Source organism: Paroedura picta, chromosome 9 (genome assembly GCF_049243985.1).
Source record: "Paroedura picta isolate Pp20150507F chromosome 9, Ppicta_v3.0, whole genome shotgun sequence".
Classification (NCBI taxonomy): domain Eukaryota; kingdom Metazoa; phylum Chordata; class Lepidosauria; order Squamata; family Gekkonidae; genus Paroedura; species Paroedura picta.
In genome coordinates this window covers 83373084-83394844 of record NC_135377.1, presented here as the reverse complement: position 1 = coordinate 83394844, position 21761 = coordinate 83373084, and the positions used below count along the sequence as shown (strand labels likewise).

The window sequence follows — 21761 nt, the reverse complement described above, 5'->3', positions numbered from 1 at the left end:
TCTGCTGCCTGAGAGCAGTTGGTATTCAAGGAGTTCTGCAGGCTGCCCATGGAGGCCGGCAACCAAGAAGTGTCTCCCAGGCAGAGGGAACAAATCCCTGCTGAATTCCCCTAACTCACCCCTAACTCCTTCTCTCCCCCCCTTTTCCACTGTCTCAGGCCAACTGCACCTAGTTGGTGACTCCTTCTGCCTGCCCTGAGGACCTCTCCTTGCCTGCCCTGAGGCACAGGCCTCTCCAAGGCTCCTTCCTGCCTCTGCCTCATTGGCTGCAGTGTTGCCATGGGGATGTCCCAAACCAGCCTCGCATCACAATCCATCAGGAGGGACATCCTGCCTCCCAAAACTGGTGGGGGCATTTGCACCGGTATTCAGGAGCAAGGACAATGTGGAGAATACAGATAGACGGTGAGTCCAGCTTGGAAGATTTCCAAATCATATAATTGTAGAATCAGAGAGTTGGAAAGGACCTCCTGGGTTATCTAGTCCAACCCCCCTGCACTATGCAGGACAGTAGTCAGTATTCTTTATTACGGTCATAGACCAGCAAAGTCAAAACAATTTCACAGTTACATAAATAATATGGCTAAAACACAGTTTTACTCATAAAATAGCATTATGTTAAACACTTAGACTATGTCTGCTAAAATATAAATTAGAGTTAAATGGAAATATAGGAAGTTGTTCTAATTGCTCTCAGGGTCTGTTAAGTTTTAGTCAACTTCCACCGCCTTTTCATGGCTGCAGCACAAAACCTGGCGACACTATATGGGATGGAGCAGTTTGTGTCTGTGTGCAGCAGGGAGATATAAAATTGTCCTGAGCACCCTGGGACTCTATGTAGCCATGGTGTGATAAATATGGAACGTATGTCATCATAAAACGGACAATACAAAAGGATATGTTCCAATGTTTCTATCTGACCAGAGCCACAGGGGCACTTCCTTTCACCATAGGGAGTTTTCTTGTATCTCCCTTCAAGGACAGCTGAGGGAAGGGCATTGCAACGAGCTAAAGTGAAGGCCCTCCGGTGGCTAGGCACCTCAAGATTCTTTAAATAAGCCAAGGGAGCTGTGACATACCTGTAGCCTTCACTAACAATGAAGGCAGAGGTATTCACTAGATCATGTTGGCGTTCTATATCCACTACTCGCTGTTTGATAACCTCTTTAGCTTGGTCATAGGCCATCCGAACCAGAAATTCTGGAGAAAATCCCAAAGCTGCGATTTCCCCCCTCAACGATTGTTTCCATGAAGACTGGAAGTCATCCTTCATTATCAAAGAAGCTAATCCACAGGGGAAAAAAGAGATTTTAAGCCAGTAATTGAGAATGTTTAACCATACTCTTGCCTCCACCTTCATAAGGCCAGTCTCAAGTCTCAAGGTGGCACTGGAGACACATCTCGGGACTTGGATGGCTGCTCTTAGGAATTTGGATTGTACAGATTCCAATAATGCAAAGTTGGAATAAGGACCTAGCTGCGCAGGACACTCACAACCCTATCGCTCATCCACTGTCACCTGCCACCCCCTTGACCCTTCACAGAATCAGCCTCTCTTTCAGATGGCTCTCCAGCCTCTGTTTAAAGATTTCCAAAGATGGAGAACCACCACCTCCCGAGGAAGCCTGTTCCACTGAGAAATTGCTCTAACTGTCAGGAACTGCTTCCAGATGTTGAGACGGGATTTCTTTTGAATTAATTTCATCCCATTTGTTCTGGTCTGTCCCTCTGGGGCAAGAGAGAACAACTCTGCTCTATCCTCCATATGGCAGCCTTTTAAATACTTGAAGATGGTTATCAGATCCCCTCTCAGTCATCTCCTCTCCAGGCTAAACAGACCAAGCTCCCCCAACCTTTCCTCATTTGTCTTAGTCTCCAAACCCCTCACCATCTTTGTTGCCTCCAAGTGAGTCTGAACCAGAGCAGAGTAAAGCAGTACCATCACCTCCCCCATCCTATATTGGTGTAGATGGTTTTTCCTACCTCAATGCAGAACTTTACATTTTTCCCTATTGAACCTCATTTTATTCAGCTTAGCCCACTTCTAAAGTAAGGTGACCAGATTTTACCGTTGGTAAAGTGGGACACCATTGACTGGGGGGAGGGGGTTCTCGATTATATATTTGGTCTATATGGAGCAACAAATATTTTCATGGAATGCATAGAACCCGAAAATAGTATTGTAATATGTATTTTTTAACTTCAATGTAAGTACAATTTGCCAGGTGCCCCCAGATGTCCCTCCAAAAGTGGGACAATCTGGTCACCTTATCCTAAAGCCTATCGAGATCATCCTGCATTCTGAGTCTATCTTCTGTTCTATTTGTTACCCCTCCCAGTTTAGTATCATCTGTAAACTTAATAAGTATCCTCTCTAAGCCCTCATCCAAATCATTTATAAATACGTTGAACAACATAGGCCCTAGGACTGACCCCTGGGGAACTCCACTTGTCACTCTTCTTTAAGAGGATGCTGAACATGTTCCTTTTGGGTCCAATCTGTTAATAAGTTACTGATCCACCTGACAGAATTAGGATCCCAGGAACGCAATCCTTTGGGGCACCCTTGGAAGGAACTTGAGCCTCAGCACAAGTCCCAACGAGGAAAAGGTTTAGGAGCTCCACCGGGGAAAACCCCTTTCTGTCCCACTCTCATTCCCTGATTGAGGGGACTCCTGAAGCCTTTCAGAATCTGAGTCGTTCCGCGAAGGGGACTGTGGAGGGCAGGTCTAGGAAGATGTCTCTCCTTCTGAGGAAGCCGCTCAGTTGGTCGGCAGCTGCAGGGGAGGTTGAGGGCCTGGAAGGAACAAGGGGAATCTCTAGCTGAGGAAGAAGGTGGACTCCGAGAGGGAGGTCTCCCCCTAGCCACGGTGTGATCTTGCATCGTTAGCAACCTCCAATTCCACTCTTTTTCAGAAAATGTCCAATTCCTCATAAGAGGACAGAAAATAAACTTATACAGCGGCATCAATAGCCCCCCGGAAGAAGCAACTGGCCGCCTGCCCCCCATCTTCAAGAACAACGGTAAGAGTTTCCAGCGGCCAGAGAAACAGCAGGAACCCCATGCCTTGCAAAAGGCAGAGGGCTGGGGCCACTTGGGTTTCTGGACTGTGCCCAAGGGAAGAGCCCTTGGAAGAGCTTGGGGGGCTAATTTTCTCCCATGACCCCACTCATTTTGCTGTTCTTCTTTTTATTTTCCAGAGGCGGCCAGTAAGAGCAGCCCTGCACGGCTGGAGGTTTGGGGTGTGAGCTGCGTGAAGCTGGCGGGGACGGGGAAGGCGGGCCCTGGCTCAAAGCCGGTCTGCTACCCGCCTTCCATCCGTAAGCCAGGGCCCCCCGCGTCCCCCCCAGCAGCAGCCACACCCCATGGAAGACCTGCCCTCTTCCCCCCATTGGACAACACCGCCCTGGTGGCTCGCCACCAGGGCCTGCGGGGGAAGAGCGGCCCCCTCCAGCCGCGTCAGGGAGCTCCGCTTCCGGGGAGGCAAAGAAGGTGGTAGGCGGGCGGAGGTAAGTACCTGCAGCTGGGAGAGTGGGTGGTGGGGAGAGGTGTGGGCAACATGGGAAGTCCTGGGGGTGGGCCAGTGGCCAAGTCAACCGTCCTTCCCTTCAGGGAGCAGCAGCTCCAGAAGGCCAGACCAAGAACAACGGATAGAAAGGGAACCCAGAGGTTTTGCCTTAGCATCTGTAAGACATAAAGACTTTCGGGCTCCCTTGGGAGGGGGTGGGGAGGTGCTACATTTTGTTGCAACTACTCCAGCAAGGAGTTTGCTTTGCCCAGTCCGGTTTCTGTAACAGATCTGGGGCTCAGACCTGCCCAGAGCCACCAGTTCCCTCCAAGGCCTTAATCCAGCCTGAGGTCCTCCTGCTGCTCCACGGGGGCTTCGCAATAGGAACAGGCTCTGACAAGGCCCCATAGGGACTGCTGAGATTTCCACATCCAAAAGGCAGAGGGTTGAGGCCGCTCGGGGATTCCGACTGTGCCCAAGAGAGGAGCCCCTGGGAGAGCTTGGGAGGCTCATTCTCCCCCAGTGACCCTGTTCCTGTTTTTAATTTCCAGAGACACCCAGGAACACCAAGGAGCAAGACCTCCGCTCTTCCCACCAGCAATGAACATCTGCCTAGGGGAATGACTCGCTGATGGCTCTCCTCGGGCTCCAGGCGCACAAGCTCAGCAAAGAGCCGCCTGTGGGATGCAGCGTGGCTGGACCGCCGGGGAGGACGCCCGGCCCAGGCGGATGCGGGGTTTAAGGTCGCCCCTGCCTTCAGCTGCCGAGGGCCTGAGCTGAAGAGGCCGAGACAGATGGGGCAGCGGAAGCCGAAAACACGGCCGTGGAAGAGAAGCGACGGCAGCTTCTCTGTATGGCCCCTCAGCAGAGAAGGCAGAAGCAGGAGGAGGGCAGGAAGGGCCCTGCCGCAGCCCATGGCCGCTGCCACTGCTGCCGCGCTCTGCTTCGCCTCGTGCCTCCAGGGCCCCGCCGCCATTGCCAGCCTGTTTCCACAGCTGGCGGGAATGGTGGCGCTACGCAAGCACCGCCCCAGAGCCAGGGGGCCTCCTGAGCCCAGTCTGCCTGCTGGGACGCGGCCAAAAAAATAATTTAGAAAATAAAAAAAAATTAATTAAAAAATTGCAGAACATTTTTTCCCATTCTTGGAAAGCGCTGCGGGACGTGGGGCAAATGCCCCCAAATGCAGAACACTCCCACCTAAGGCGAGACATCTGATCACCTTACTAATGGCCTTTACAAAAGCACACATGAGCACAGATGTGGGTTGGTCATGATACTGGGACATGTCTGCTCCAGTATTTCTAAGTTCCTGCCACAGAAAAGTCCTGTTACTGATTTTTTTATTGCGCTGCTGATGGGCAGAATTTCTATTCTGGAAGTATTTAGGTTTGAGATTATTTGGGGAGAAACTACCGTATTTGCCGGCATATAAGACGACTGGGCGTATAAGACGACCCCCCAACATTTCCACTCAAAATATAGAGTTTGTTACATTCCATTACAGTACTATGGGCCACTATGGGCAGCTATGTATATCCCAACCGAAGTGCACCCTGCGTATAGGACGACCCCCCCACTTGGAGGCATGTTTTTCAGGGGGGGAAAGTAGTCTTATATGCCAGCAAATACTGTATTTGAAGGGAAACCATTTTGTGGCTTACTCCTTTCTCCTGGCTTTTGTTTGGTCCAGCCATTAGGTGGCTGCAGGGAGCGATTGTCTCTATTCCTATTAGAATTGGGGTGACTCTGATTAAAGCAGTTCTCCCTCTTGATCCTGTACTGAGAGTGGAGACCACTGCTTGCCTGAATGTTTAAATTTTTGGAGCCCTGGTTACTGCATAACTGCTTGTTAGTGGGAAATCCAAGAGTACCCGATTCTCTAAGCTGGCCTGCAATGGGGAGCTGTTTCTGGATTTCTGGTCTCTCACTTCCATCTGCTGGGGTTGTAACTGGAACTGGGTGTGAGGGAGCTGCATTTTCCCCTTGGGGTTCTATGGACATTTTGGGGGCTCTTGCTTCTGGCAGAGGCTCAGAAGGCAGAATGGGAAGAGTCTCTGGATGAATTGTGGCAACTAGAGCCCTCTGGAGCTCTAACTGCTTTTCAAGTTGTTGCATTTTTCTATGGCTTACTTGAGCATGCTGAACCTTAGCCTGGGAATGTAAATACTGGGCAGCATGTTGGGTTTGGGTGAGCTGGTGGCTTTGGTCTCCAACCTTTTCTTCTGCCACATGAGCTCTGTAAGTGGCGGGGTCTAATTGTTCTAGCGTTTTTTGGAGCTCTGATGCAAGTTTTATCTTGCCAGCCCTGAGATCTTCTTTCTGGGCTTGGAGCAGGGCATTTTCAGCCTCTTCACATTGCTGCCTTTTAATTGATCAGCAGCCCCAGTCAGAGCTACAAATAGACCCCAACTAGCATAAACATTTTTCTTGGAACTCCCCAGCTTCTTTGCACTGCATATAGCAGTAAAAGTTTCCTTTAGTATTGCCATTGGGTCAGAACCCAAAAAGGAATCCTGCTTCCATGGGTTTTCCCCTTGTTTAAGAATCCATTGCGTTAATTTGTCCAGGTGATCATGGGACTTAAGTTTCTTTGAGAGGTCTAACTTTTCCATTTTCATCTTGAAATTCTGCACGAATACTTGGGAATTCTGAAAAGCTCTTTTTCTTTAACTAACAGGTCTGAGCTTTTCTTAATGTGCACTGAGAACTTCTTTTTTAGTGAGCACACATACACGGACTAGAGAATCTGGCTAGACTTTCAGGGCGTAACCTATGCGAACCTTAGGACATAATATACGCTTATACTATGTCCTAAGAAGGGGATACGCTTCTAGGTAACACTGTGTATGAACGAGACCTTGGGGTACTTGTGGATTGTAAACTAAACATGAGCAGGCAGTGTGATGCAGCGGTAAAAAAGGCAAATGCCATTTGGGGCTGTATCAACAGGGGCATCACATCAAAATCACAAGATGTCATAGTCCCATTGTATACGGAACTGGTCAGACCACACCTGGCGTACTGTGTGCAGTTCTGGAGGCCTCACTTCAAGAAAGATGTGGATAAAATTGAAAGGGTACAGAGGAGAGTGACGAGGATGATCTGGGGCCAAGGGACCAAGCCCCATGAAGATAGGTTGGGGGACTTGGGAATGTTCAGCCTGGAGAAAAGGCGGTTGAGAGGGGACATGATAGCCCTCTTTAAGTATTTGAAAGGTTGTCACTTGGAGGAGGGCAGGATGCTGTTTCTGTTGGCTGCAGAGGAGAGGACACGCAGTAATGGGTTTAAACTTCAAGTACAACGATATAGGCTAGATATCAGGAAATTTTTTTTCACAGTCAGAGTAGTTCAGCAGTGGAATAGGCTGCCTAAGGAGGTGGTGAGCTCCCCCTCACTGGCAGTCTTCAAGCAAAGGTTGGATACACACGTTTCTTGGATGCTTTAGGATGCTTAGGGCTAATCCTGTGTTGAGCAGGGGGTTGGACTAGATGGCCTGTGTGGCCCCTTCCAACTCTATGGTTCTATGATTCTAATATGGCCTGCCTTTTCGAGACATAGCCTAAGAGGAGTGCCTGCTTGATCAGGGCAGCACTTTAAATTTCAGGAGACAGTCTGTTCGAGACAGTTCCTGCTTTGCTCCAAGCCAGCCTTTCGGGGTCCTAGCCTGGTTGGAATCTAGCCGTTCGGGGTCTAGTTCCTATATGAGACAGTGTAGGGAATGAGGCCAGCCTTTCGGGATCCTAGCCTGTGAGGAAAGGAATCTAGCCATTCAGGGTCTAATTCCTACAGTAGCACACAAAAGTAATTTTCAGGAGGCTCCAGACCAGCCTTTTGGGGGTCCTAGTTTGGCAAAGAAAGGAGACAAGCCTTTTCAGGGCTTGGTCCTACTTAGAGGAATCTAGCCTTTTTTGTGGGTCCCACATCCTACAGTAACAGACAAAAATCGAGAACAGGGATCCTAACCTTTCAAGCTAGAGTCCCTCCCATGAAAGTAAAGTTCAATAACTCACCCTGAGAGGAGTGCTATCAAACACATGCACACATTACTCTCATCAAATCCCTAAAACACAAGGTTTCTTCACAGGAAAAATTCCCTCCGTCTGCACTCCGAGAACAAACATACTCATTCACTTCCTTTCGGACATACAGGGAAGTGCCCAAACTTTTCCCACCAAAATATGTTCTCAGAGATGCAGAGTGGTGCCCGCACATTCTGCACCAAAAATGTTACCCAAATTGCTGGGGAATCATGAATGTAGCAAGAGGCTGGGTAACACAGGATCTTTACTGCCAATTTTTACGGGGTCCTTTCCCTGGAAGAAACCCTTCTTAAATGAAAAGGACAATTAAGCTTACACTTAGGGGCAAATATTGGGGTACACACAAAACACACATATAAGCAAAAACATACATACACTAAGTTCTACAGGGGGACAAGTTACACTAAATTTTAAAGGGGGACAAGTTCGAGATACTGCACCTTTCTTGGATCCAAGCAGCCCAGACACAGGGTTGACGACATCTGGGGGTGGACAGGATGCCGGGTGTGGAGGGACAACACACACCCACACAAACACTTGGAGTATGCGCAAGGTTTGATATAATGTTTGAAATTCCCAGGCCAGCCCCAGTGACTGCCCACTAGGAGGTCCGTGATTGATGATTGGTCTCTGATATTATGAATACCTGACAGGTGAGTTTGAAGTGTGAGGTCACTAGAGTGGCAGGTGTGGAGTAAGAGACAGAAACCGGACTGGGCAAAGCCAGACCCTGTCCCAAATGAAACTTTGATGCCACCTCAGGCAGGAACTGTATGCTGGGCCATAAGATGACCTTGTCTCTGGACATGGAGGAAGGGAGGTACTGAGGAAGGGCAGGCAGTTTACCCACCCTACGGACAGATGTTATTCCTACCAGAAAAGCTCTTTTATATGACAAGAAAGGCAAATCCACACCAGATAGCTGTTTGAAAGGAAGGCAGTACAAGTGTGAAGCTCCACCGGGGAATCCCAGGTGAAACAGGCAGAAATAAAATTCATCATCCCTTGAGCAACATAACAGTCAAACTATGTGAGAAAACTGTTTGCCCTCTACAGGCTCATGCGAGGCTGATATTGCTGCCAGGTGTACTTTAAGAGAGGAGTCAGGACTTAGAGAGGTGTTAAGGCAGTCAAGTGAACATCTAATGAAGTGAGCAGGATTCCAGAGTGACGCCAGATGTTCCTGACCACTCCGCCTACATTTGCCAGTTTCCTTCATACGAGGGTCTTGTAGCAGGATGCCTTGCAGCCTCCAAAATCTGACCGACCCTATCTGCATCTAGTGGCCTATTTGCCAGGCTGTGAGGTGGAGGAGATGGGGTTGGGGGACAGGTGACCCTCCCAATGGAGGAGGTCCTCTTGCTGGACCTTCCTCGAGCAAGGCGAAAAAGGATGGGAACCAAGTTTTTGGGGTCCAAAAGGGCGTTATTAGTATGCAATATGGATTGGTGTTTGGTTTTCCTGCAATGTTAATTGCGGATAATTGAGCCCCATTAGTAATAGCCCCCAATTCTGGTAGATTCCCAATACAATGTGGTGGACCTTGGGCCTCCCTGTTTCCTTGTTTGATATCCTGCAGTCTGAAGTAATCTTCACACATTTCCTTTTAGAATTCCTGAACGGGAAAGAAGAGCCTTCCTTCTAGAATGTCAATATCTGGTTTCAAACTTGGACCAATGGCCACTGGCTGAAAGGTGCAAGCAGTGTGCTCCCCACCCTACAAAGGAAGCATCAGTGTATAGAAAGATTTCCTCCTCTGGGACCCCAATGGGAATTCCTCTAGATAAATTTGAGGGAGCATCCTATGATGGAAGAGGTCACAAAACCCATCTCAGAACTGAAAAATGCTTCCAACTCTTAGGTCAGGCCTACACCCTGATAAAAACCATAGCTGCACCAGTCTCATATGCAGTCTGACCTAAGATGTTACTGCTATTGTAAAGACAATATGGCCATTAACCTCTGAATAACAATTACCAAATTACTGCCCCTTTGGGTTAAGGAAGAGAGTAACTCAAATCTAGAAGGGGGTCGAAAATCCATTTTCCTGTCCAAATCAAGGAATCCTGTTTCCTCTTTTTTTGAAAATTGTGTAATTTGGTCTAGCAGTATATCATTCAAGTCCTCTGACTGGCTTGGTGGTTTATACCAGATCCCCACAATAATACCACTCTCATTTCCTACTCCTTTTATATTTACCCAAATACATTCATCTGAACTTTCAAGCTTCACAAGTATAAAGATTCTTAACATATATTGCTACTAGGGGCAAAGCCCGTTGTCTCCAAGAATAAAACGGGCGCTAGAGTTTGGCAGTGGGAAGAGGAAGGGGAGGAGTTGAATGTGTGTGTTGTGTGGGAGGTTGTGGTGGCATGGTGGCAAATGAGGGCATGGGTGTGGAGATATGGGTGTCAAGAACCTGTGGTGTGCAGTGTGCGTTGATTGTGGGAGAGGACTGACCTCTGGGAATTTTGGCATAGTGGTTACAGATGAGCTTTCCAGCGCCATGTCCTCAGATATGTGAAGGGAAAATCAGACTGGAGACTCTTCTTAGGGGAAGATTACATGGCAACCAATTCCCCCCAGTTCTGCGTCATTTCCCTTCTTGTGTGAATTAGGCCACATTCACTGAAATGCCCCTCTGCCCTAATACACATAGGGTAGTCACAGTACACAGGTGTCCACCCTGTTCCTTCTGTCTCCCATATTTTCACTGTTGGTAAAATGTTATGTGCCCACATGCTTCTTTCATGGTTGCTCCTTAGAAGAACGGATTTTGGTACCCTATTGCTTACTACCCAAAGGAGTCTCAAAGCGGTTTACAAACACCTTTTCCATTTGTCTCTCCACAATAGTCAACCTGTGAGGTATGTAGGGTTGTGAGAGATCTGAGAGAACTGGGAATGGGCCGCAGTGACCCAGCAGGCCTCACGTGTCTCAAAGCATTGTCCAATCGTCCTCCCCTTCTCTCCCCATAGCAGACTCCCCATGAGGGAGGTGGGGTAGCGAGCCTCACAGGGAAGCTGGCAACCCTAAGAGGAAGACTATCTGTGCACAGCAGTCTTGACCTTAGTAAGGTTTTTAATACTGTTTTTTTTATTTGCCAGGCCAAGGTTATTTGCCAGTTACTATTTCAGTGACGATGTGTCTCCAGACATTTACTTGTTCTCTATTTAGTTTCAGGCTGTAAATATTTATTTAGATCTTCCTGCACTTTCCAGACTCACAGGACTGATGCTGGTCTGCCTGTCTGCGCCCCAGAATACAAACAGTTGCTGATAAGGGCTGGCCATAACCCATAGCCCAGGAGGGACACACCTGCACCACTCCCTACCAACTGCAGGCAAAAATGGCTCATTTGAAGGCTGGACTCTGAGGCATTGTATGATTTTGAAGTCCCACCTCCAAACCTCCAGGAATATTTCCAACCCAGAGGTAGCCAACCTACAGGTGTGGCCTGGAGAGCTCCTGGAATTACAGCTCACCTGCAGAGTATAAAGATCAGCTCCCCTGGCAGAAAGGGCTACTTTGGACAGGGTTGTGGTAGAGAAGAAACATTTAAGGCTTCCCACACAGGTTGTTGTTGAATTGAAAGACTTGAGGCCTACTGCACAGGGTTGTTGTGCAGATGAAACAGGAAACAAAAGAGCCAGCTTCCTCTGCAGAATAATGCTGTGCAGTGGCCTCAAATCTGCAGAGAGTTGCAAAGAAGAAAGACACATGGCTTGGCTGTGTCTAAGCCCCGGCCAGAGCAGTATTTTAAGTGAGAAAGGGGCTTTTCTGTGGCCTCCCTGTCAGGCAACTGTTTGGCAGAAGGGGAAAGTCCCCCCCCCTCAAAAGGAAGCCCCTCAGGCTCCCCTGCGTTGCTCTTGGAAAGGCCTCCCTCCCCTCAGTCGGGGCCTGTCAGGGGCTCCTTCCCAGCAGGCCTGAAGGGAGGGGGAGGGAGGGAGCGCATTCACCAGCCTCCTGCCAGCTCTGTCAGGGTTCTGAGGCAATTTGCAGTTGGACTTGACAGTTAGGACAGCCTTGGGGCGAAAAGGGCTGGCACAGCCTGTCCAAGCCTCTGTTCTCACCCCCCCTTGGCAGCCCTGCTGACCTCCTCTCCCTGCGGTGGTCAGGGGCTGACTGGCAGCCAGACTGGGCTGGGTGAATGGAATTTTGGTCTGTCCTGGTGAGGGGCCAATAGGAAGGCACTTTGCGCGCCTCCCCATTGGCTGCTTGGCCCTGGATGGACACTCGGAGGGCCCATTCAGGAGCCGCTTTGCGGCTCCTGATTGGGCCCTCTGAGTTTTTATCCTGGACAGGGCCCGCCCTAACTCCTCCCCAGGTGGCCTTACCCTTTCATTTAATAGGACCCTGTCCTATTTAAAGATACCTCCCCCCTTCATTTCTTGTCTGTCCCTTCGAATAGATTGTACCCCTCGATTCTAGTATTCCAATTGTGAGTATTATCCCACCAGGGCAGAGTCTGCACTTACTTTGTTTATTCCATTGTCAATCCTGTTGAATTCAGAATGCTTTGAACTCGGGTCTTCCTCTCCCCCCCCCCATTGAAACATGAAAGTCTTCTGCTCGTGGTTAGGGAGGCTCAGAAGGGGGGGGGGGAGGCAAGCCTCTTTCTTTCTTTTCTTGAAGGGGGGGGGGGAGGAGCCAGGCAGGGAGCCTCTTTCTTTTCTTGGAGGGGAGGGGGAGAGGATCGAAAAAGGCAGAGGAGGGAGGAAAAATCCAGGACCGACAGAAATTGAGAGAAATTAGGGGCTTCTCCTTTAAGGCAAATTCATCACATGACCACCAGTGGCCAATCACGGGTCCTCTACCACGGAGGAGAGCCCCGATTCGAAACAATGCGATTTTATAATATATTCAGGATTAAAAGCACTCTAAGATATCGCACTATAAACCACCCCGTATTGAGTCTGCCATGAAAACGCTGGAGGGCGTCACTCCAAGGGTCAGACATGACTCGGTGCTTGCACAGGGGATACCTTTACCTTTACCTTTTACTTTCTTTGCAACAGTTTTCTTACTATAAAACATATCAATGGAGCCCATACAAGTCACTTCGCATTCTTACTGCCTTTTATTTCCAATGGGTCTTCCAGCATCTCCCATGGTTTCCAATGGGCATTCTTGTCATTCAAGACACAGTCATCTCATGAGTAAGGCACCTTTCTAGATCAGTGAAAGCACAAACATCCCCTCCCAGCAGGCAGGAGGTCTCAGGAAATGTGAGGGCACCTTAGTGCCAAAGCACTGGGAGGGATACAGCAAACCAAGAACAAATCCCTCCCCCCTCACCTTCCTAGGACAATGAAGGATGCTGAATACTGTTGCAGATCCACTGTGTTTCCCATAGTTTCCAGTGGGAATTCTTGACCCAGCACAAGGGAGGGAGCACGTTTTGTCCCTTTAAGTTTTGAGTTTGTCTGCTCTGCAGCTGTGCCCAGTGCCTTCCCTCCCTTCCCCCCCCCCCTTTTAAATTGTGGCTGTGCTGTATGCCTTCTCTTAATTTCATCTTGCCTCCTCCTTTGAAATGGTGTTTTGGGGGCTTGTGCCCCCCCCCATGGTCACTGATCAGAGGTATAGCTCTGTAGTCAGGAGCATTACACTGCCATAAATACCACAAGGTAATTTCTACTAATTTACATATGGCCCGGTTGCCAGGGGCAAATTGCATGTTCACGTGATCGCTGACAAATGCAGAGCTGCCACTGGTAGATAAAGAACTGTGAGCAGAAAAGGGGAGGAGAGCGAAAACACACTGACATCTCTGCATTACAAAAAGAGCATTTTTAGCACTGTGACACTGGAAATATCGGTGTTTACCCTCTTCCAGGGACTCTTCTGAATCTTGGATAAGGCGATGAAAACTCATTGAATATGTCATTGTTTTTCTGATCTCTACACAGAAGTTAATTTGCTCCGCAAAACTGATTTTGCTCTGCATGGTGAACTGCCTCTTTGGTGCTTTTAAGCGTTGTTTCTGAAAGATGCTTTTCACCGATTCATTTCTCTCCTGACTGCCTGAGACGGGACTATTAGCCATGCAGAGTAGCTCTTTAGTTATGCAGATTAATGACTGCTTTAGAGAACAAAGCGGAGTTGGCAAAACTACAGGGGGCGGGGCTAGGAATTGAGCATTGCAACGTAGCTTTTCAACGGACTATATTCAATGCAGAGCAACAACTGTAATATAATAACGCGGTCTAAACTGGTTGTTTTTTAAACTGTTTTATTTGGCTCCATGCAGAATACCTCCAGAAACAATGCTTAAAAACACTGTAAGCAAAAAGACATGGTTGACCGTGCAGAGCAAAATCAGTTCTGCGGAGTAAATTCACTCTGCTGTGCAGAGGTCATAAAAACAACAATGCATTTAGTGAGTTTTCATCAGCTTAACCATCATGCAGAAGAGGCCCTGGACTGCAGGAGAGAGCTCTCGAGGTGATGCAGGATCAGGACTTGGGGAATTGGCAGGCCCAACCGTGCATGCTGGAACCCTGATGCTCGGGACCATGCCACAGGGCCTGCCCTTCAAAATGGCTTGGTTCTCCAGGGGCACTGATCTCTGCTGCCTGAGAACAGTTGGTATTCAAGGAGTTCTGCAGGCTGCCCATGTAGGCCGGCAACCAAGAAGTGTCTCCCAGGCAGAGGGAACAAATCCCTGCCGAATTCCCCTAACTCACCCCTAACTCCTTCTCTCCCCCCCCCTTTCCTCTGTCTCAGGCCAACCGCACCTAGTTGGTCACTCCTTCTGCCTGCCCTGAGGACCTCTCCTTGTCCTCAGCACAGGCCTCTCCAAGGCTCCTTCCTGCCTCTGCCTCACTGGCTGCAGGGTTGCCATGGGGATGTCCCAAACCAGCCTCGCATCACAATCCGTCTGGAGGGACATCCTGCCTCCCAAAACTGGCGGGGGCATTTGCACCGGTCCCCGGGAGCAAGGAGAATGTGGAGAATACAGATAGACGGTGAGTCCAGCTAGGAAGATTTCCAAATCATATAATTGTAGAATCAGAGAGTTGGAAAGGGCCTCCTGGGTCATCTAGTCCAACCCCCCTGCACTATGCTGGACAGTAGTCAGTATTCTTTATTACGGTCATAGACCAGCAAAGTCAAAACAATTTCACAGTTACATAAATAATATGGCTAAAACACAGTTTTACTCATAAAATAGCATTATGTTAAACACTTAGACTATGTCTGCTAAAATATAGAGTTAAATGGAAATATAGGAAGTTGTTCTAATTGCTCTCAGGGTCTGTTAAGTTTTAGTCAACTTCCACCGCCTTTTCATGGCTGCCGCACAAAACCTGGCGACACTATATGTGATGGAGCAGTTTGTGTCTGTGAGCAGCAGGGAGATATAAAATTGTCCTGAGCACCCTGGGACTCTATGTAGCCATGGTGTGATAAATATGGAACGTATGTCATCATAACTAGAGAACCGCACTCAAAGAGTTGTTGTCAATGGTGTTTCATCAGACTGGAGAGAGGTGAGTAGCGGGGTACCTCAGGGTTCGGTGCTTGGCCCGGTACTTTTTAACATATTTATTAATGATCTAGATGAGGGGGTGGAGGGACTACTCATCAAGTTTGCAGATGACACCAAATTGGGAGGACTGGCAAATACTCCAGAAGATAGAGACAGAGTTCAACGAGATCTGAACACAATGGAAAAATGGGCAAATAAGAACAAGATGCAATTTAATAAAGATAAGTGTAAAGTTCTGCATCTGGGTCAGAAAAATGAAAAGCATGCCTACTGGATGGGGGATACGCTTCTAGGTAGCACTGTGTGTGAACGAGACCTTGGGGTACTTGTGGATTGTAAACTAAACATGAGCAGGCAGTGTGATGCAGCGGTAAAAAAGGCAAATGCCATTTTGGGCTGTATCAACAGAGGCATCACATCAAAATCACAAGATGTCATAGTCCCATTGTATACGGCACTGGTCAGACCACACCTGGAGTACTGTGTGCAGTTCTGGAGGCCTCACTTCAAGAAGGACATCGATAAAATTGAAAGGGTACAGAGGAGAGCGACGAAGATGATCTGGGGCCAAGGGACCAAGCCCTATGAAGATAGGTTGAGGGACTTGGGAATGTTCAGCCTGGAGAAAAGGAGGTTGAGAGGGGACATGATAGCCCTCTTTAAGTATTTGAAAGGTTGTCACTTGGAGGAGGGCAGGATGCTGTCTCTGCTGGCTGCAGAGGAAAGGACACGCAGTAATGGGTTTAAACTTCAAGTACAACGATATAGGCTAGATATCAGGAAAAAGTTTTTCTCAGTCAGTCGTTCAGCAGTGGAATAGGCTGCCTAAGCAGGTGGTGAGCGCCCCCTCACTGGAAGTCTTCAAGCAAAGGTTGGATACACACTTTTCTTGGATGCTTTAGGATGCTTATGGCTAATCCTGCGTTGAGCAGGGGGTTGGACTAGATGGCCTGTATGGCCCCTTCCAACTCTATGATTCTATGATTCTATGATTCTATGATAAAACTGACAATACAAAAGGATATGTTCCATTGTTTCTATCTGACCAGAGCCACAGGGGCACTTCCTTTCACCATAGGGAGTTTTCTTGTATCTCCCTTCAAGGACAGCTGAGGGAAGGGCATTGCAACGAGCTAAAGTGAAGGCCCTCCGGTGGCTAGGCACCTCAAGATTCTTTAAATAAGCCAAGGGAGCTGTGACATACCTGTAGCCTTCACTAACAATGAAGGCAGAGGTATTCGCTAGATCATGCTGGCGTTCTATATCCACTACTCGCTGTTTGATAACCTCTTTAGCTTGGTCATAGGCCATCCGAACCAGAAATTCTGGAGAAAATCCCAAAGCTGCGATTTTCCCCCTCACCGATTGTTTCCATGAAGACTGGAAGTCATCCTTCATTATCAAAGAAGCTAATCCACAGGGGGGAAAAAGAGATTTTAAGCCAGTAATTGAGAATGTTTAACCATACTCTTGCCTCCACCTTCATAAGGCCAGTCTCAAGTCGCAAGGTGGCACTGGAGACACATCTCGGGACTTGGATGGCTGCTCTTAGGAATTTGGATTGTACAGATTCCAATAATGCAAAGTTGGAATAAGGACCTAGCTGCGCAGGACATTCACAACCCTATCGCTCATCCGCTGTTACCTGCCACCCCCTTGACCCTTCACAGAATCAGCCTCTCTGTCAGATGGCTCTCCAGCCTCTGTTTAAAGATTTCCAAAGATGGAGAACCACCACCTCCCGAGGAAGCCTGTTCCACTGAGAAATTGCTCTAACTGTCAGGAACTTCTTCCAGATGTTGAGACGGAATTTCTTTTGAATTAATTTCATCCCATTTGTTCTGGTCTGTCCCTCTGGGGCAAGAGAGAACAACTCTGCTCCATCCTCCATATGGCAGCCTTTTAAATACTTGAAGATGGTTATCAGATCCCCTCTCAGTCATCTCCTCTCCAGGCTAAATAGACCAAGCTCCCCCAACCTTTCCTCATTTGTCTTGGTCTCCAAACCCCTCACCATCTTTGTTGCCTCCAAGTGAGTCTGAACCAGAGCAGAGTAAAGCAGTACCATCACCTCCCCCATCCTATATTGGTGTAGATGGTTTTTCCTACCTCAATGCAGAACTTTACATTTTTCCCTATTGAACCTCATTTTATTCAGCTTAGCCCACTTCTAAAGTAAGGTGACCAGATTTTACCATTGGTAAAGTAGGACACCATTGACTGGGGGGAGGGGGTTCTCGATTATATATTTGGTCTATCTGGAGCAACAAATATTTTCATAGAACGCATAGAACCCGAAAATAGTATTGTAATACGTATTTTTTAACTTCAACGTAAGTACAATTTGCCAGGTGCCCCCAGATGTCCCTCCAAAAGTGGGACAATCTGGTCACCTTATCCTAAAGCCTATCGAGACCATCCTGTATTCTGAGTCTATCTTCTGTTCTATTTGTTACCCCTCCCAGTTTAGTATCATCTGTAAACTTAATAAGTATCCTCTCTAAGCCCTCATCCAAATCATTTATAAATACGTTGAACAACATAGGCCCGAGGACTGACCCCTGGGGAACTCCACTTGTCACTCTTCTCCAAGAGGATGCTGAACATGTTCCCTTTGGGCTCAATGTGTTAACCAGTTACTGATCCACCTGACAGAATTAGGATCCCAGGAACGCAATCCTTTGGGGCACCCTTGGAAGGAACTTGAGCCTCAGCACAAGTCCCAACGAGGAAAAGGTTTAGGAGCTCCACCGGGGAAAACCCCTTTCTGTCCCACTCTCATTCCCTGATTGAGGGGACTCCTGAAGCCTTTCAGAATCTGAGTCGTTCTGCGAAGGGGACTGTGGAGGGCAGGTCTAGGAAGATGTCTCTCCTTCTGAGGAAGCCGCTCAGTTGGTCGGCAGCTGCAGGGGAGGTTGAGGGCCTGGAAGGAACAAGGGGAATCTCTAGCTGAGGAAGAAGGTGGACTCCGAGAGGGAGGTCTCCCCCTAGCCACGGTGTGATCTTGCATCGTTAGCAACCTCCAATTCCACTCTTTTTCAGAAAATGTCCAATTCCTCTTAAGAGGACGGAAAATAAACTTATACAGCGGCATCAATAGCCCCCCGGAAGAAGCAACTGGCCGCCTGCCCCCCATCTTCAAGAACAACGGTAAGAGTTTCCAGCAGCCAGAGAAAGAGCAGGAAGCCCATGCATTGCAAAAGGCAGAGGCCTGGGGCCACTTGGGTTTCTGGACTGTGCCCAAGGGAAGAGCCCTTGGAAGAGCTTGGGGGGCTAATTTTCTCCCATGACCCCGCTCATTTTGCTGTTCTTCTTTTTATTTTCCAGAGGCGGCCAGTAAGAGCAGCCCTGCACGGCTGGAGGTTTGGGGTGTGAGCTGCGTGAAGCTGGCGGGGACGGGGAAGGCGGGCCCTGGCTCAAAGCCGGTCTGCTACCCGCCTTCCATCCGTGAGCCAGGGCCCCCCGCCTCCCCCCCAGCAGCAGCCACACCCCATGGAAGACCTGCCCTCTTCCCCCCATTGGACAACACCGCCCTGGTGGCTCGCCACCAGGGCCTGCGGGGGAAGAGCGGCCCCCTCCAGCCGCGTCAGGGAGCTCCACTTCCGGGGAGGCAAAGAAGGTGGTAGGCGGGCGGAGGTAAGTACCTGCAGCTGGGAGAGTGGGTGGTGGGGAGAGGTGTGGGCAACATGGGAAGTCCTGGGGGTGGGGCCAAGTCACCCGTCCTTCCCTTCAGGGAGCAGCAGCTCCAGAAGGTCAGACCAAGAACAACAGATGGAAAGGAAACCCAGAGGTTTTGCCTTAGCATCTGTAAGACATAAAGACTTTCGGGCTCCCTTGGGAGGGGGTGGGGAGGTGCTACATTTTGTTGCAACTACTCCAGCAAGGAGTTTGCTTTGCCCAGTCCAGTTTCTGTAACACATCTGGGGCTCAGACCTGCCCAGAGCCACCAGTTCCCTCCAAGGCCTTAATCCAGCCTGAGGTCCTCCTGCCGCTCCACAGGGGCTTCGCAATAGGAACAGACTCTGACAAGGCCCCATAGGGACTGCTGAGATTTCCACATCCAAAAGGCAGAGGGTTGAGGCCGCTCGGGGATTCCGACTGTGCCCAAGAGAGGAGCCCCTGGGAGAGCTTGGGAGGCTCATTCTCCCCCAGTGACCCTGTTCTTGTTTTTCATTTCCAGAGACACCCAGGAACACCAAGGAGCAAGACCTCCGCTCTTCCCACCAGCAATGAACATCTGCCTAGGGGAATGACTCGCTGGTGGCTCTCCTCGGGCTCCAGGCGCACAAGCTCAGCAAAGAGCTGCCTGTGGGATGCAGCGTGGCTGGAGCGCCGGGGAGGACGCCGGGCCCAGGCGGATGCGGGGTTTAAGGTCGCCCCTGCCTTCAGCTGCCGAGGGCCTGAGCTGAAGAGGCCGAGACGGATGGGGCAGCGGAAGCCGAAAACACGGCCGTGGAAGAGAAGCGACGGCAGCTTCTCTGTGTGGCCCCTCAGCAGAGAAGGCAGAAGCAGGAGGAGGGCAGGAAGGGCCCTGCCGCAGCCCATGGCCGCTGCCACTGCTGCCGCGCTCTGCTTCGCCTCGTGCCTCCAGGGCCCCGCCGCCATTGCTAGCCTGTTTCCACAGCTGGCGGGAATGGTGGCGCTACGCAAGCACCGCCCCAGAGCCAGGGGGCCTCCTGAACCCAGTCTGCCTGCTGGGACGCGGCCATAAAAATAATTTAGAAAATTAAAAAAAATTAATTAAAAAATTGCAGAACATTTTTTCCCATTCTTGGAAAGCGCTGCGGGACGTGGGGCAAATGCCCCCAAATGCAGAACACTCCCACCTAAGGCGAGACATCTGATCACCTTACTAATGGCCTTTACAAAAGCACACATGAGCACAGATGTGGGTTGGTCATGATACTGGGACATGTCTGCTCCAGTATTTCTAAGTTCCTGCCACAGAAAAGTCCTGTTACTGATTCTTTTATTGCGCAGCTGATGGGCAGAATTTCTATTCTGGAAGTATTTAGGTTTGAGATTATTTGGGGGAAAATTATTTGAAGAGAAACCATTTTGTGGCTTACTCCTTTCTCCTGGCTTTTGTTTGCTCCAGCCATTAGGTGGCTGCAGGGAGCGATTGTCTCTATTCCTATTAGAATTAGGGTGATTCTGATTAAAGCAGTTCTCCCTCTTGATCCTGTACTGAGAGTGGAGACCACTGTCTGCCTGAATGTTTAAATTTTTGGAGTCCTGGTTACTGCATAACTGCTTGTTAGTGAAACACAAGAGTACCCGATTCTCTAAGCTGGCCTGCAATGGGGAGCTGTTTCTGGATTTCTGGTCTCTCACTTCCATCTGCTGGGGTTGTAACTGGAACTGGGTGTGAGGGAGCTGCATTTTCCCCTTGGGGTTCTATGGACATTTTGGGGGCTCTTGCTTCTGGCAGAGGCTCAGAAGGCAGAATGGGAACAGTCTCTGTATGAATTGTGGCAACTAGAGCCCTCTGGAGCTCTAACTGCTTTTCAAGTTGTTGCATTTTTCTATGGCTTACTTGAGCATGCTGAACCTTAGCCTGGGAATGTAAATACTGGGCAGCATATTAGGTTTGGGTGAGCTGGTGACTTTGGTCTCCAACCTTTTCTTCTGCCACATGAGCTCTGTAAGTGGCGGGGTCTAATTGTTCTAGCATTTTTTGGAGCTCTGATGCAAGTCTGACAGCCCTGAGATCTTCTTTCTGGGCTTGGAGCAGGGCATTTTCAGCCTCTAAGGCTGCATTCTTCATACTGCTGTCTTTTAATTGATCAGCAGCCCAGTCAGAGCTACAAATAGACCCCAACTAGCATAAACATTTTTCTTGGAACTCCCCAGTTTCTTTGCACTGCATACAGCAGTAAAAGTTTCCTTTAGTATTGCCATTGGGTCAGAACCCAAAAAGGAATCCTGCTTCCATGGGTTTTCCCCTTGTTTAAGAATCCATTGCGTTAATTTATCCAGATGATCATGGGACTTAAGTTTCTTTGAGAGGTCTAACTTTTCCATTTCATCTTGAGGTACCGCACGAATACTTGGGAATTCTGAAAAGCTCTTTTTCTTTAACTAACAGGTCTGAGCTTTTCTTAATGAGCACTGAGAACTTCTTTTTTAGTGAGCACACATACACGGACTAGAGAATCTGGCTAGCCTTTCGAGGCGTAACCTATGCGAACCTTAGGACATAATATATGCTTATACTATGACCTAAGAAGGGGATACGCTTCTAGGTAACACTGTGTGTGAACGAGACCTTGGGGTACTTGTGGATTGTAAACTAAACATGAGCAGGCAGTGTGATGCAGCGGTAAAAAAGGCTAATGCCATTTTGGGCTGTATCAACAGGGGCATCACATCAAAATCACAAGATGTCATAGTCCCATTGTATCCGGCACTGGTCAGACCACAACTGGAGTACTGTGTGCAGTTCTGGAGGCCTCACTTCAAGAAGGACGTAGATAAAATTGAAAGGGTAGAGAGGAGAGCGATGAAGATGATCTGGGGCCAAGGGACCAAGCCCCATGAAGATAGGTTGAGGGACTTGGGAATGTTCAGCCTGGAGAAAAGGAGGTTGAGAGGGGACATGATAGCCCTCTTTAAGTATTTGAAGGTTGTCACTTGGAGGAGGGCAGGATGCTGTTTCTGTTGGCTGCAGAGGAGAGGACACACAGTAATGGGTTTAAACTTCAAGTACAACGATATAGG

The 21761-nt window shown here is 49.0% G+C and overlaps 2 protein-coding genes across 3 annotated transcripts; both read left to right on the top strand.

Annotated features, from left to right (window-relative positions):
• The first annotated feature begins 327 nt into the window (after nucleotides 1-327).
• On the top strand, nucleotides 328-4541 carry LOC143844304 (uncharacterized). Its single transcript, XM_077351220.1, has 4 exons — nucleotides 328-405; nucleotides 2917-3024; nucleotides 3202-3510; nucleotides 4061-4541. The coding sequence occupies exons 1-3, from the start codon at nucleotides 384-386 to the stop codon at nucleotides 3498-3500; spliced, it is 429 nt and encodes a 142-aa protein (XP_077207335.1). The 5' UTR covers nucleotides 328-383; the 3' UTR covers nucleotides 3501-3510; nucleotides 4061-4541.
• A 9945-nt stretch (nucleotides 4542-14486) lies between these two features.
• On the top strand, nucleotides 14487-19968 carry LOC143844303 (uncharacterized). 2 transcript variants are annotated; one of them, XM_077351219.1, is made up of 4 exons: nucleotides 14487-14517; nucleotides 18084-18191; nucleotides 18369-18677; nucleotides 19222-19968. In XM_077351219.1, the coding sequence occupies exons 1-3, from the start codon at nucleotides 14496-14498 to the stop codon at nucleotides 18665-18667; spliced, it is 429 nt and encodes a 142-aa protein (XP_077207334.1). In that variant the 5' UTR covers nucleotides 14487-14495; the 3' UTR covers nucleotides 18668-18677; nucleotides 19222-19968. The 2 variants fall into 2 exon arrangements, with proteins under 2 accessions (XP_077207334.1, XP_077207333.1); XM_077351218.1 differs by lacking the exon at nucleotides 14487-14517 and having other exon boundaries at nucleotides 17696-18191.
• The last annotated feature ends 1793 nt before the right edge of the window (nucleotides 19969-21761 follow it).